The sequence below is a fragment of the Staurois parvus genome, unplaced genomic scaffold (assembly GCF_062004578.1).
Source record: "Staurois parvus isolate SC_StPar_1 unplaced genomic scaffold, SC_StPar_1.0 ptg000017l, whole genome shotgun sequence".
Lineage (NCBI taxonomy): Eukaryota > Metazoa > Chordata > Amphibia > Anura > Ranidae > Staurois > Staurois parvus.
This window is the reverse complement of record NW_028317813.1, coordinates 16,658,051-16,674,536: the sequence shown is the minus strand read 5'-3', so window position 1 is coordinate 16,674,536 and position 16,486 is coordinate 16,658,051. Positions and strand designations below refer to the sequence as shown.

Below are 16,486 nucleotides of genomic sequence, written 5' to 3'. Positions count from 1 at the left end.
TACCTTAAATTACAACCTTTATGTAGTGTTACATCACTTTTAACTTATATAGTTACATCATTTTTGAAATTTATTTATTACAGGTACTTGTATAACACCAATTTATGTGGTGCTTTTTATATAACACTCACATCAGTCCCTAACATTCAAGGAGTGTGAAACCTAAGGTCCCTAACACACATTCATACATACACATACTCGGGCCGATTTGGGCAGGATCCAAGTAACCTACCAGCATGTCTTTGGAGTGTGGGAGGAAACCAAAGTACCTGGAGGAAATCCACGCAAGCACTATGGGTCGCACTGAGGGTGAACATGAAAACTCCAGGCAGGTGGTGCCGTGGTTGGGATTCAAACCAATGACCCTAGAGCTTCCAGGTGGAAGTGCTAACCATTTAGCCGCTGTGATGTCCTGAAAGTAAAGTTCACTTACACAAGTGCAGTATTCTCTGAGTCGCATTGAGGCAGCAGACATTTCTGAAATATGATTGTTACCTATTTTGTTGTTTGAGGTAAATCTAATGAAAGGTGCTCGGAGTATTGCAGTGAGGTCTATTTTGTGTGAAGTTCTCTCCTTTAGGTGATCGCTACCCTAAATATTATAGTTAAAATCTGAGAAACCTCTCCATTAGTTAGCATAAGCTTGGTAAAGCCCGGAAGGAAAACAACCCAAAATTTTAGAAATTTTTTTCTTTTGCTAACATTTATTGGGACATTTAAGGGCTGACGCATAAAAACTAGAGCAAGGAAATCTACAGATTTTGTAAAACAATTTCCTATAACAACCAGTCGGATTCATTGTTTCATTTCTTAGTAAGTGAAATTCGAATTTAGGCAAGGATTTCCTTGCTTTTTTTGTACAGCAGCCCAAAATAACTACATTGAATAGATGAAAGTGTATGTTGTATCGAGTTCTCTGGTCTTGGCCATCTTGCCTGATGTCTCCAGAATTATTGTCTGTGCTAGTTTGTCTACATTAGCCTGGTGTAATCTTTGTCACCCTGTTCTATTGTCTAGTAGATGGTGTGTGCAAATAAGCCATACTTCACAGTGGCCATATATTTTTTATCATGTTCACCATGCTATAACAAAGCTAGGCCTCTACTAGTAATATAGTCATTTTAGAATATACAGTGCTTAATCCAGTTACACTTCTGAATTCTGCATCCAATTTCTCTGACACAGCATCAGTAAGTGTGTGTTTTAAGAACAACTTTAATTTATGTCAACCTACATTTTAAAAGGCTAAATTGTGAAGTTTGATAAACTGGCAAAGCACACTTGGTCTAGTGTTCTCTTATTGTGATCCAAGTGTTGCACCAAAGGCAGTCTTGTCCTTGTAATGTGTAAGATTCTCAGTTTTGTGTTAATTGCATGGAGTTTGGACAGTTACATCTGCACAGTGAATTTTGGATTTGTGAACATTTCAAGAGTTTAGGTGAATGTTACTAAATCTATCAAGGATATTTGAATTTTAGTTTTTTTTTGCTTGTGTGATATTAATATGTACCTTAATCTAACTAAGCTTTTACCTCCATTGTAGGTTTGTTGCAGTAATGCGAGTCCCAATTCATCATCTGGTAGAACAGAAGTCTAATTATGATTATTTGACTTTTCATAGGGTCAGGAACAGAGTCAGACAGCGATGATTCTCCTCCAGAGTTGGAACAGGACTCAACACAAACTTCCACACAGCAGGCACAGGTAAAGTGTTTACTAAATTACTTTTCTCTCACTGGCAAGATTAATTGGGATAAATATCTGTATTTTCTGCTATGTGACTACTTTGCAAAATGTTTTGGACTTCCCTGAAAACTTTTTCACACCTTTTTAAAATAAGAATCCTCATCTGGTTTGCTTTCTGACTTGCATCCGTTGCGTGTTAAACTTGTAAAAGCACATCCCTAGTGGCATTCTTTTCTCCTTTCTTCTACCATCCTATTTTTTAAATGCAATTGCTCCATAGACCGTAGATGTCCAAAATGCAAGCATTAAAGTGCACTTCTGCGCAAAAATAAAAAGCATTCAGCACATCTTTGCAGTACATACACAATTCCACATAGTTTATACTTTTACAATTGCAAGTATAGGAACAATATCTGCTGTTCCTTTCATAAATATAGTAACCTCCTGTATACTTTGCCGTTGCTGCACTAAAATCTCAAAAAATGGTGTCCAGTTTACCTATGGACTGTAGAACACCTCCCCTTATGTTATGTTCGGTAGTCTCTTAGGAGAACCTGGCAGTGCTGAAACAACTGTTTAAAGGCTAAGTTCACATTTTGAAAATAGAGGCACATACTTTTTGCATGGAAAAAAATTGCATTTATTTTTCCCACAGGGGCATGCAGAGCATTGTACCCTTGATCAGTGGGTCACAGGTGTAGTGTCAGGCTCCTGCAGACACTTACCCCAGCTTTCTTGCCCATACCGCTTTACAGGCTTTCTATTTAAAGCTGAAGGAAGTGTCAATGGACTACAAAGGTGCTCATTAGCACTCTCGCAGTCCATTGACAACTCCAAGCTGTCTGCCGCAGTAGAAGATGGGACTTGTGTTTTCTTCATTCACAGATTACGTGCATGAATGATGGGACTGTGCGGGCTGGTTAATATGTGACAGAAGGAAAAGTCACCAGGGTGGGGGTCGCTTTGAACATGTTACGTGGGGGGGGGGGGGTATCTTTTAAACCTGTTGCACCCTAGATATGGGTGTAACATGTAACCTGTTCAAAAGGTAAACCTATCCTTTTAAGACTTGAATGCAGTAAAGACAGTGTTATCAGCCTAAATAGGAATTTGGGAGCTCACGGAAATTCCAACAAATCAAGTTTTATTCTGCATCTGCTTTGTTTTTCAATAAATGACAATGTGCATGTATTGCAGGCATCTACCAAAATGTTTTTATTTTATTGCTCAGACATACAATATCTTATTTTGCTTTACCCCATAATTCATACAAGACTAATTTAGTAGCTCTGCAACTCTATACTCGATAGACTAGGTTTTTTTTTCATGACTTTTTTTTTTCCTTTTATAGACCCTCCACCCCCACCCTTCCATACCTCTAGAATAGTTAAAAAAAAAAATTTGCAATGGTGCCCCAAAGAGTGGCACATCCTATGGGAGCACTCGTGTGGGCTCGCAGCAGAGCTGTTTGCATTTATTCAGACACACAGCCTGATTGACCCCACTCTCAACTCACTGATTTTGACTGACAGCAGCAGGATCCAGCGGCTGGAGAGGGACTATTGCAGCCGTGCACAGCGCTGGACTGAGATCAGGCTTGGGTAAGTATTTAGGGACTGCTGAGGGGGAAGAAGCATGTAAAATGATTTTTACCTTAATGCAGAGAATGCATTAAGGTGAAAAAATCTTTTACCTTTTTAACCACTTTAATAATTTACCAGAAGTTGCTTTTTCTCTCATAGCATCACTCTATCTGCCATATTGTCCTAAATGCCATATTTTCAAACCTGATCATTGAATGCAAAAATGTAATCTTTCCTAGTCTGAACATGTTTATAAGGCTTATGATAGGCTCGCCATACACGAACACCCTTTTGCACATCTCTTACAGCTTGCCGCAGCAGCAGAAATAGATGAGGAACCTGTCAGCAAAGCAAAACAAAGCAGGAGTGAGAAGAAAGCAAGAAAGGTAACTGGTCCCATATACAGAGGCAGCTTGTCATTACAAAATAAAAAATGTTCATAGATTTGCAAATCCACATTTTATTTTTACTATATTCTAATTTGGAGTAAATCATTATGGATTGTTAATGTTAATTATCCAAATTAATTTATTGAGTCCCATTATAAATTAACTATTGTTGCAGAGGAGTATTCTAGACCTGTCTTATTTGAATGAGAGTTCCTCCCTAGTTTTTTGTTTTAATTCCTCATACCATACCTCCCTCAACACTCTCCTCCTTTGACCTCACTACCACCGAAGAGGTCCTCAAGGTCTTCTCAGAAGCCCGCCTCACCACCTGCCCCCTGGACCCTGTCCCCTTGCAACTCCTTCGGTCACCCTCCTCCTCCATCCTATGCTCCCTCACATCTTCAATCTTTCCCTCTCTACAGGTGCCTTCCCCTCCCATACTTTAAAAAAAAAAAACCCTCCCCAGACCCCACCAACCTAAACAACTTAAGACCCATCTCCCTGCTGCCATTTACCTCTAAACTCCTAGAACGCTTAGTCTACAATCATCTGAGCTCCCACCTCACTGACTACAACCTTCTCAACCCTTTACAGTCTGGCTTTCGCCCTCTACACTCCACTGAAACTGCCCTACTAAAACTCTCCAATGACCTACTAACTGCAAAAACCAGCTGCCACTATTCAATACTTTTACTACTCAACCTCTCCGCGGCTTTTGAAACGGTTGACCATCCCCTCCTCCTGAAAAAACTACACTCTCTTGGCATCAGAGACTTCGCTCTCTCCTGGTTCCGCTCTCTCCTGGTTCTCCTATCTATCGCAGTGCTCCTTCAGGGTTATCTCTAACGCTGCCACCTCCTCTTCACTCCCTCTCTCTGTAGCAGTCCCTCAAGGTTCTGTCCTTGGACCCCTTCTCTTCTCCATCTACACCTCCTCCCTTGGTCACTTGATAAACTCTCACGGCTTCAAGTACCATCTCTATGCTGATGACACGCAAATCTATCTTTCTACCCCTCACCTCACCCCTTCAGTCTCCCACTCGCATCACTAGCCTACTAAGTAACATATCGGCTTGGTTGTCAATCCACTTCCTCAAACTCAACCTCTCCAAAACTGAGCTCTTAGTACTCCCCCCAGCCCATGCCCCCTCCCCTGACCTCACCATAAATATCGGTAACACAATCATCAGTCCATCCCCCCATGCCAGGGTACTAGGTGTAATCCTAGACTCCCATCTGTTATTCCAGCTCCAGATCCAATCGCTGATAAAATCATGCAGACTTCACCTCCGCAATATCTCCAAGATACGACCTTTCCTAACCCCGGACACCACTAAGCTACTTATTCACTCCCTTGTCATACCACGCCTCGACTATTGTAACTCCCTCCTCATTGGCCTACCTCATCGCAGGCTATCCCCACTCCAGCCTATAATGAATGCTGCCGCCAGGCTCATCCACCTTACGAACCGTTCTGTATCTGCCACCCCTCTCTGCCAATCCCTCCACTGGCTCCCAGTTGCCCAACGGATAAAATTCGAAACACTAACAACGACATATAAAGCCATCCACAACACTGCCGCAATTTACATATCAGATCTTATCTCTAAATATCACGCAACCCGTACACTCCGCTCCTCGCAAGACCTCCTACTCTCTAGCTCCCTTATCTCCTCCTCCCATGCTTGTCTCCAAGACTTCTCCGGGGCATCACCCATCCTCTGGAACTCCCTACCCCATTCTATCAGACTATCACCTACTGTACTTACCTTTAGGCGATCATTGAAAACCTATCTCTTCAGGGAAGCCTATCCCACCCTCTGCTAATACTGGTATCCTCTACGCTTCCAACCACTCCATCCCCCACAGTTTTACCTATTGTACCATTAACCCCTCCCTCCTAGATTGTAAGCTCTAAGGAGCAGGGCCCTCAACTCCCTCTTGTATTGTTACTGTATTGTCTCCCACTATAATGTAAAGCGCTGAGCAAACCGTTGGCGCTATATAAATTCAGTAATGATTTTGCAAATTACATGGGCATTGGTGGGTTGAACTGTCTGCAGAAATGTCTTTCTTTAAAAGAAAAAATAATGGTATAATTTCCCAAAAGGTAGTTTCTTAGGAAATTTTGTAGGAAAATGGTTCAATTTAGTGTAATTTAAATGAATCAACTAAGTAACTTTTATAGGCTTAACCCTGCTGTACCACATTTTTTCTTTCTTAGGCTATGTCAAAGCTGGGGCTTCGCCAGGTCACTGGGGTCACAAGAGTCACTATCCGAAAATCCAAAAACATCTTATTTGTCATTACAAAACCAGATGTATACAAGAGTCCAGCATCTGACACCTACATTGTTTTCGGAGAGGCTAAGGTATGTACCACAACTAGACAGTAATAATTTTATAGTATTGTCGAAACAGGATTCATTGCTATATATTGAAATATATTTTGTTGTGTGATTTAGCCTAAAGGCAAATTACAATTTGTTTTTTCAACACTGCTAGATTGAAGATCTCTCACAACAAGCCCAGCTTGCTGCTGCCGAAAAATTCAAGGTACAGGGAGAAGCAGTGTCAAACATACAGGAAAACACACAAACTCCCACAGTACAAGAGGAGAGCGAAGAGGAAGAGGTGAGAGCTTTTTTTTTCAGTTTACAGTAGATATACATGGTAAAATAAAACTGTTCAACATGGTTGCCTCAGTGATCTATACTATACATGGCTCTTTCAGTTTTGTTCCAGAACACTGCCTGTTAAAGGTAGGTCTGTACTATATAGAAACAGCAAATGTATCCAATCTCAAGTAAGAAGTTTTGTGAGGCCCCTTATAAACTGATCTTGTTGCATTCTCAATGTTGTAAAAGGGTCAATCCCGCCTTACTAAGCCTTGGGTTACAAGTCTCATCTACCCCCTCGAAATGCATATGATTGATACAAGTAAGGGTCACTCACACCAGATGTAGCGAGTTGCATTTGTGACTGCACTCCAACCGAAGAGACAGTCTAAAATTTGGGTTAGCCTGTGACCATAGTTTACACTATTGCAGTGCAGTGAAAAAAAGTACAGCAAGCTATATTTTCTGCACTGCAAATACACATAAACACACGCAAGGTGTGAAAATGCGTGGCACATTTAAGCCCAAAGGAGACAGAAATTGCCTCAAAGGAAATACAAGCTCAGGGAAAAAAAACACTGCAAATGTACATAATATAGTGCTCCAAATGCACGTTGCTGCAGTAAGCGTGTAGTTTCTGGTGTGAATGGGCCTTAAGTGTTGTGATTTGAATGGTTTAATGTTTTCCATGAATAGATTGTGTTACATGTATCTAACTTTTTTGCTTTTTTGATCTTAGGTTGACGAGACTGGTGTAGAAGTGAAGGACATTGAGCTTGTAATGTCACAGGCAAACGTGTCTAGGGCGAAGGCTGTGCGCGCTCTGAAGAACAACAGCAACGATATAGTAAATGCTATCATGGTACGTACATATTCCAAATGTGTAAGGAGTAGCTCACACCTGGCCATGAAACAACTTTTGATTCAATTGTCCAGTTACTTTTGGTCCCTTGAAAAAGAGGGGATGACTATTTAAGAGCTGTAATTCCTAAATCCTTCCTCCAATTTGGATGTACATACCCTCAAATTAAATCTGAGAGTATGCAATTTCAGCCCATATCCATTCTATAACTATAGCTTGAATATGTTTTGGTAAATACCTGAAAAAAATAAACTAAAATTGTGCCTGTGTCAAAATATATATGGACCTAACTGTAAATAAACAAACAAAACAGAAACACTAATCTGAATACTGGACCATAAGGACATAAAAATGTGGGTTTTTTTTTAAAATGCAAAATTTATTACAGCTCCCTCATAAAAAATGACAGTGAATGTAATTTGCAGCTATGAAAACCATGGTTGTTGAGGGAGATTAATTAATGAGGGAAATTAATTTTGTGCTTTAACTCTGCTTCTCCTGTCTTTGTAGGAGTTGACGATGTGAGGATCCCTCAGACTGATCTCCTTTCGTCTTGCTCTTGGGTCGGTGCAGCTGGAATTGAGATTTATACTATTTCTATTGATTTAATAAACTTGTGGCTTATTGGTGACTTCGTGAAATATTGTCTTTGTATTATTAAGCATTACCCTTTCTCTTTTGATTACTAGAATACACTGTTAATTTATATTTATTCAGTGATTGTGTGAAGTTGTGTTAAATGGTTATGATGGGGAGGTAGGCGCGTTAGGTGTGTATAATGGGCAAACCTTTTCATTACCAGTAATAGCCATGTGAGGTATTGGAGCATTTGCCTTACTCAAACCCACTTGCTCACCACTTGTGCCTTGCCACATGCCAATAATTTTTGGCTACTAGCTTTTTTCAGAAATTATTGTGTGGAAATGTAAATTCAGATTGGTCTCCAGGTTTAACATGCATGTAATTACAGTACTTGTTAATTTTTTTAAAGCCATCTTTATACAGCATATAAAGCCACTTGTAAACTCTTCTACTTAACCCCTCCACGCCTTAGGATAAAACAAATCCTTATGCAGAAGTAAAATTTTGCAACTTTGACGTGTTAGTAAAATCGTACATAACATCACAACTACTTTGTGTATCCAGATGGATTATACCTTTTAGCTGTTTGTTTTGTTACTACCATAACCTACCAACAAGGAAGAACCCAAAATAAATTTTCCAGCTCCTGACTATCACAGCGATAAAACATGTGCATGTTGTTTGTACCCGTAGTACAGCCCAGAAACAATAGTACACATTTTGCTTCCTTTTTTTTGTGTGTGTGTGTTCTACATAAAACACTTAAAGAAAAAAAAAAAGTTTGATCTAGGTCAGTGCTTTCTTATTAGTTTTTTTTTTTTTTTTTTTCCTTCACTCTGCAAGGAGAGAGAAATTCAATGGCTGCATATTTGTGTGACATTGTCGCCAAGGGGTTAATACTAGATTTTTTTTTTTTTTTTTTTTTAAATAAAAAAAAAAATTGAAAAAGTAAGGGTAAAGGGTGTCCCAAATAATTTGTCACAATGATGTTCTTGCTGTGCCGTCTTGTCTCTGCTAGTCTATTGGCTGCCATAATTGTTGACAAAATCTAAAAATCTGCCTTACATTTCAAAAGTAGGAAGTGCCACCTTCATTAAGCCATTGGTGTGTCATGGTTGGTGCAAATGGCTGCGTCACTGCTCTGTGATTTTCTTCTACCCCAGGAAATATGCAGTAGATAAGTTGCACTCCACAGTAAAATCAACTTATTGCATACATACTCCCCAAATGCTCTTCATGCATAACAAAATTGTCTAAAAGGATAAAACAGGAAAGATACAGGGAGTGGTGGGAGGTGAAAGATTTAACCACTTTAATACTGTGCACGTTCACCCCTTCCTGCCCAGGCCATATCTGAGATTTAACTCTGAAGTCACTTTTGCAGCAGTTTTCTTATTCTGTCACAATCCTGCACAATGTCCCTGTGTCTATCGGAAACTGCACATTTCGTGATAACCTTTGATAATGTACCTTGTGACATGGCAAATAAACTGGCAACTTCAGTTAGAGGCATCAGCTAAGTGGGCACCAATTATTTGCCCTCTTTGAGGCTCAGTAAGCTCAGACATGATTCCATATTACTAGCAGTGCACGCAGTGAATGACAAAAGTGAGGCTTCCCACCTGTTAGCTAGGTGTCTCATCAAACCGCGGAAGCAAAATAATGTTACATCACTTCTGCTTTCAATGAAGAACATGTCAATTTGACACCTGAAAATCATGTAGGGTTTCCATTTTTTTTTTAACCCCTGAACATTGGGGTTGATTTACTACCTCATGCCGTCTGTATCCTTTTACTGCAGAAGACATGCCTGATGGGCAGCAAAACAATTTGACTGGGATAAAAAACCTGGATGCAAAAAGGTTCTCACGCAACACGGTACCTTTTCTGGAGGGGTTTCGGTCCTTATTAACAAATCACTTCCAGGCGTCATAGAAGTTGTACATATGGACCCCCATGGTAAATGTGTAATTGTGGTACTGTCAATCTGGCAACAGAAATGTCATTGCAGCTCTGTACCCCCCCTTCTTTCTCCAATGGCCTCTTGTGCTGGATAGAGTGATCCCTTGCTAAACTACTGATCATGGGAGATTTTAATAACTTCTTTCCCTGGACCTAAACAAGCCTTTGCCCTATAGTCTGGACCATCTGGCATACTGGGCGCTGTCAGAAAATTTCTATAAACTGAAATTTGGTGGTGGAAGAAAGTCTCCTTAAAGCGGAGTTCCCGTTGAATAAAAAAAAAAAGCAGCTACAAAAACTGTAGCTGCTGACTTTTAAAATATGGACACTTACCTGTCCCTCGGTCCAGCAGCGTCCTCGCCACAGCTGGTTTCACCGGCCGTCTTCTCTCCCCGTTATCTTCAGTGTGGGCATAATAAATCAAAAGAAAGAGGCCAGAATGTGGACTTTAAAGGCACAGCAACAATAATTCATTAAAATCACTTATTATTGGAATATAAGCCATTACATAGCAATGTGTAAAAATACTCTGCTACGGATGCCTGACGCAGATGTTCCACACAAAATTAACCCCCCCCCCATAATCCCCGTATTGTAGCCCATAATTCAAGGTATATACAGAATTTGTACAAGTAACAATTGATTTTATAAATGTTATCTTTATATTCAATTTCTTATGTAGTAACTCCTAAAGAAGCGATATCCTCGCAAAACATGTTGAATAACTACTGTCGTTGACATCTGATTCATGTTCCTTGATACCCCTACCAGGACACGGTATACCTGTATCAATTTTAATTATCAAATGTAATCATGAGTATTGTAACTGCATAGAATACATCACCCCAGTTGGAGGTCTTGCATCCTTAGTGGAGTATTTTTACATATTGCTATGTAAATATGGTTGGCTCTCCAACTAGGAAATTCCCTCATATGCCTGATTACAACAGAAAAGGTCCTTACTGTCATAAGCTTTCCCAGAGGGTAAGGCTTCCAGCCCAGATGGCCACCCTGTAGAATTCTATAAACTCCATGGAGATGACATACTAGCCCTGAGATTGACCTTTTTTGTTCACCAAGTGTCTGGCTGCTGATTCTCTCCCATCCTCTATAAATGAAGCTCATCACTCTAATGCACAGAAACCCAAAGATCCAGCTTTTTGTGCCTCAAACCGACTCTTGCACTAATACATTTGGATTTTTAAATCCTCACCAGGCTTCTTACTGGCAGGCTCTTTAGTGTCCTCCATTAACTAATTGACCTAGATTAAACAGGCTACATGTCCGGCAAGTCCAAGGATATCGACTTATGTAGATTTACTAATACACACATCTCCACTCTCTCGATATTGAGAATGCATTTGATACTGTGGAGTGGCCAGGTTGAGAGGGAGTAGAGTACTCTAAAAGGGAACAAAGGGGTTCCCAAGGGCTTCCCTTTTCTTACTAGGCTATTGTAGTTCCCTAAATGGGAAGGGCTACCTGTTTGTACCCCAGATGGAGACGCTTTAACAGGCTGAGACCCGTGGGGGGGGGACTAACCTGAGGTCTGGCCCTGGGCATTATTCTGCTATATCCCTTCTGGCCTTGCACGGACTAGACTAGGAGGTCCTGGAGTCTGCCCCTTGCAGACAACTCACGGCTTTCGTCTCCCCAGGACGATTGTAGGGCTAAGATAGCGGCCCTTATCAGAAGTGACTTTTTCAAGATGGCGTTGGAACCGAAAGTCGAGGTATGGTGGCCATATTGGGAATGGTGAGGAAAATACGCCCAAGGTGAGGCGGCAAATATGGCACCTGAGCCAGAGCAGCTCTGTGTCCACCTTGAAAAGATTCTGGGCACAGAGGAAGCCCTGGACTTAATGGTGGATAAAACGGTTGCATATATAGCAGACGCACCAGCTGCAGACGGTAAGAATTGGGGCTCGTACCACGGGTTTTATTTACAAAGCCAGAAGAGCCTTATGGCTCAAGACTTGGGAAGGACTTTTTGTGTCCAAGAACAAGTTGTGTGGAATCCCATTTGATGGCAACCTCGTTTGGTCTTGAGTTAGAAAAAGTCCTTGAGAGATTAGCAGACAGGAATAAAGGGTGTCCTGTTGGAAAAAAAAAAAAAATCTACAGACAAGACAAAGAATTTTCCATCGTTACAGACAAGAACAGCAGCCGGAAAACAAAAAGAAAGTCCAGTGTAAATGGCTTTTCAACAAGGGAAAAGGAAAGCCTAGCTTCTTTCAAAATATACGCCCAACAACCAGCAAAACTCGAAAGAACCAGGGTGGGGGGGAAAGACTAAAAAACTTCCCACAATGGAGGCAGTTCTGCCAAAACCATTTTATCCTGCATATAATACAAGGTGGGTACGTCAAACCCTCTGCAGAAATTCCTGGTCTTCATTCCACCAAGAGACCCAGCAAAGAAGGATGCTTTTCAGGAGTCAATTTTGGAGGTACTACTTTCTCATCGGGTACGACTTCTACTTGCATGTGTTCCTTACTGTAAAACTGTCAGGGGAAGTACTGTCTAATCCTGAATAGTCATAACTTACAGAAAATTCAGGAAGGAAAGCATCTTCACGATAAGGTCCATTCTCCCGCAGTCAGCGTTTTATGGTAACGTTAAGACATAAGGGATGCTTATCTGCATGTGCCAATCCATCTTACATCAAAAGCACCTAAGGTTTGCAATAAAGGAAAGCACAAAGGTGTGACATTTCCAGTCAGTACAGAGCGCTCCTATTTGGCGTCGGCTCCTCGCATTTTCACCAAGATAATCGAAGTAATGCAAGAATTAAAGGTAAAAAGGGCTTCAATAATCCCATATTTGGACAATTTCTTTATATATGGCAGGACAGAAGTCATCCTGGACAACTCACAGAAATCAAGAATTCTTGGAAACTGAACTTGGAAAAGTCAAACTTAAACCCTTCACAGAGTGTGGTCTTTTTGTGCTACAGAATTGACACAACTTTTCAAAAATGTTTCTTTCCAGCAGAAAAGGTCACCAAATTACAAAAGACCATAAGTCAGGTGACAGAGGCATAATCAGTCTTGAAACATAGTGATGTTGCTCCTGGGCAAATGTCGGCCTCTATCTCAGCAATACAATGGACACAACTCCATATAAGGTCTCTCCAAGCCCGTCTGCTAAGTGATTGGGTTTGGCAAGTGGAGTCACTAGACTAGAGGAACCTACTGGCATTCTTTCAAGTCAAGGACTCTACGATGGTGGACACTGAAATGCAACCTTTTGGCAGGAAGGATCTGGACTCCTCAAATCCAAATATGTATTACCACAGATGCAAGTCCATCAGGGTGGGGGCTCGCCTGAACCAGGCAATTTGGCAAGGCATTTGGGGGACAGAGATGACTGCATCTTTCAACCTGAGAGAACGGACTACAGTTTACAAAGCTTTGCTAGCTTTCAAGGAGGAGATTAAGAATCTTCAGGTTTTGATACTCTCCGACAATGCCACTGCTGTAGCTTACATCAAACACCAGGGAAGCCCAGGTCAATAACCCTGATTCGCACTGCCTGTTAACATGAGCAGAGGCAAATCTGATATCCATCTCCACTATACATATAAAGGGCACAGAAAACATTTTGGTGGACTTTCTAAGCCAGAGGTGGCCAGGACCAACAGAATGGGAATTGAACCAGATCTTTACAAAGATAACAGTGAGATGGGGGACTTGGTCTGTAGATTCATTTCACAAGAAAGCAGAGAAAATATTTTCCCTGAAGAAAGAACCAGAGTCTCTAGTGATAGAACTGCTGGGGTTCCAGTGGGAATGCAACCTGGGCTATGCCTTTCCACCTATCCCACTGATACGCGGGAAGATACACATGGAACAAACAAGTGTCGTACTAATAGCCCCCTTTTGGCCAAAAAAAGGCCTGTTTTCTTGTTCTGGAGAATATGGCAGAAGAACCTCCCTGGATTCTCTCAGCAAGGGGAGACTTATTGACACAGCCAGGCATCTTCCATGAACATCCAAACATCCTGAAATTGGCAGCTTGGATCCTGAATGGTCAATTTTACTGAGCAAAGATTTCTCTACGAAGGTAGTGGATGCCTGGATAAATAGGAAACCGGTAACCAGGTAAATTTACACTACGATTTGGAATACTTAGTGACAACTTCAACTAACAAAAATCTGAGACAACTGGCTACTGTATTAGATTTTATACAGGATGGTGTGGAGGTGGGATTATCAGTAAGTACCCTCAAAGTCCACTCAGCAGCTCTGGCTGTTTATCTTGACTTCTATGGTTAAGAGGTTCTTCAAAGCCATTTCTAGAAATCGCCCCTGCAAATCTGTGATGGTGGTGTCTTGGAACTTATCAGTAGTATTAAGAGCCCTGACCAGGGATCCCTTTGAGCGTTTGGAAGAAATACTGGTAAAATTTCTAACACTCAAAGTGGCATTCCTCATTGCCATCACTTCAGCCAGGCGAGTCAGTGAGTTGCAGTTATTTGCCATTAAGGAGCCTTTCTAGCAATTTTTCCATACAAGCTCATTTTCAAGACAGATCCCCTATTTTTACCCTAGGTGGCATCACCATTCCATAGAAGTGATACTTCCATCCCTCTGTCAAAACCCTAGCAATCAAGGAGAAAAAATTTGCCTCCCTAGATGGCAGGAGATGCGTCCTTCAATATTTAGAAGCCACCAGAGAGTTCAAGGCATTACCTACGCTCTTCGTCCTGTTTGAAAGTGTTCACAAAGGGAAACCAGCTTCAAAACATTCCATAGCCATATGGATTAAGATGGTCATTGCTATGGCCTACGCTTCACAACATATTAGTTGCCCGTCAGGTATTAAGGCTCACTCCACTCGTGCAGTCGCTACCTCATGGGCTGAGACTTTTGTTGAACAGATCTGTAAAGCAGCCATTTGGACCAGCCACTCTACTTTTGCGAGGCACTATAGGATCAATTTGATCTCCACCCATGAGCTGGCCTTTGGGTAAAAGGTTCTTCAAGTGGTAGTCCTACCTTAGGTTTGTATCGTTGGGGTCTCATATGACCGTCCTGGAGGATGACTTGGGAAAGTCAGATATTACCTGATATATCCCTTTCCAGGAATCCTCTAGAACGGTGGATTCCTGCCCTGTTTTATGAGTGATATATTTTGTGAAATGAAGTCTATTTTTTTTTATTCTGTCCAATCTTTGTATAACTGAGGGGGCAGCCTCTTAGGCGTCCTTTTAAACCTGTCTGTGTTGTATTTCTTGTAGGAGAAGGAGCCTATCTTTCATGTGACCATCCTGGAGAAGTTATCAGGTAATAACTTAGCCTTTTAAAGGTTATGTACCATCGCATAAATTGGGCTAAGTCAACACTTTTCCTGATAGACCCAGCAGCACCAGCATTTACCCCTTCTGATTTACAGTGCAGTGGTTGGATCAATTCCAGTATTTGGGTGTTATCTCTCGCAATGCTACTTGCTACAATGCTAATTTGTTAATCTAAACTTGATGCCAGTTTTTTTACAATGTCAAGGTGAAACTTAATGTATGGGAGAATCTGCCATTGTTTTTTTTTTTTTATTAGGCTAAGCTTAAAATGAAGATTCTTCCCAAATTTAACTATGTAAAAACTCCTCCCATTGGATCCCAAAAATGTTTTTCACTAAGCTTAATCAACTGTTGTCCTTTTTGTTGGGCTGTGGTCCCCCCACACTTTAACTTAACCATCTTAATGAGATCCTCCCCCCAAGATGGTGTGGCTTTACCCAATTGCCATAAATTTCATCGCCTCCCAATTGGTAATTGCTCAGTAGTGGCTCTGACACATCTAACATTGCTACAGTCCTGGAGGCTGCTGTCTTATCTTCCCTAGAAGCCCTCCAGTCTCTCCAATTCCATGGCCCTAAAGCTCCCCACTCTGTAACCCCATCTATGCTCACCACCCTCAGGACCTGTAAGGTGGGCTTGGGTTTTGAATCTTGTACTCAACAGATGGTCTCTTCAGATATTTCCCTCTGGCTCAGTCCCAATTTACCACATCAGTACTCACTTCCTGGCCCTCACGTATGGACCAAATACAAGATCAAAATTATTTCCCATATAGTAAATCAAGGCAAATTGCTCTCCTTTTAGATATTGGCAACTATCACACACCGTTACAAAAAAATGAAAAGAATTTGGTAAAGTGTCCCCCATTTAGACTGTTTTTGCCAACATCCCAATGTATAAAGCCAAGAGAAAAAATAGTACTATTCTCCTGGGACTTTATATAACAAAAACTACAGTAAATATACAAAAGTATAACATGGTAATGTTTATTGCAAAGGATTATTATGATTAAAAACAAACCAATAACTTTGATAAAGTGAATTCCAATACAATGGTTCATAGTATACAGTACTATACACAAAATATGCACAACCTTACAGTCTGTAATACATCAACTGACAACAATGCGAACAGCTCAAAAGAACTCATACAGTGATGTTGTCCAGACAAATCCAATGTGTTTCGGAACTCATGTTTCGTTCAGGGAATAAGCATGTCAGGTCTAAAACATAACAGCGAATCAGAAAAAAGTAAACAACATAGTACATATTATTTTGAGACTACATGGGAAAGAACTGGTTACTCAAACACTTACAAATTACATTGCATCGCATATTGGATGATAGATACTCAAAGAATTGAATTGCAATACTCTCCCAGCGGCACGTCGGGGAAGATACAGTGAAGAAAATAAGTATTTGATCCCCTGCTGATTTTGAATGTTTGCCCACTCACAAAGAAATGATCAGTCTAAAAATCCAATGGTAGGTGTGTTTTAACACAGA

General features: G+C 40.9%; 1 protein-coding gene across 50 annotated transcripts in view; it reads left to right on the top strand.

The window, feature by feature from the left end:
* Positions 1 to 7,777, top strand: part of NACA (nascent polypeptide associated complex subunit alpha) — a 49,862-nt gene extending 42,085 nt beyond the window's left edge. For all 50 annotated transcript variants that reach the window (XM_089680553.1, XM_089680544.1, XM_089680518.1 and 47 more), the window contains 6 exons: positions 1,622 to 1,704; positions 3,578 to 3,655; positions 5,882 to 6,028; positions 6,162 to 6,290; positions 7,014 to 7,136; positions 7,647 to 7,777. In XM_089680553.1, coding sequence (XP_089536679.1) covers positions 1,622 to 1,704; positions 3,578 to 3,655; positions 5,882 to 6,028; positions 6,162 to 6,290; positions 7,014 to 7,136; positions 7,647 to 7,661 — 575 coding nt within the window. In that variant the 3' untranslated portion in view covers positions 7,662 to 7,777. The remainder of the gene's footprint in view (positions 1 to 1,621; positions 1,705 to 3,577; positions 3,656 to 5,881; positions 6,029 to 6,161; positions 6,291 to 7,013; positions 7,137 to 7,646) is intronic.
* The last annotated feature ends 8,709 nt before the right edge of the window (positions 7,778 to 16,486 follow it).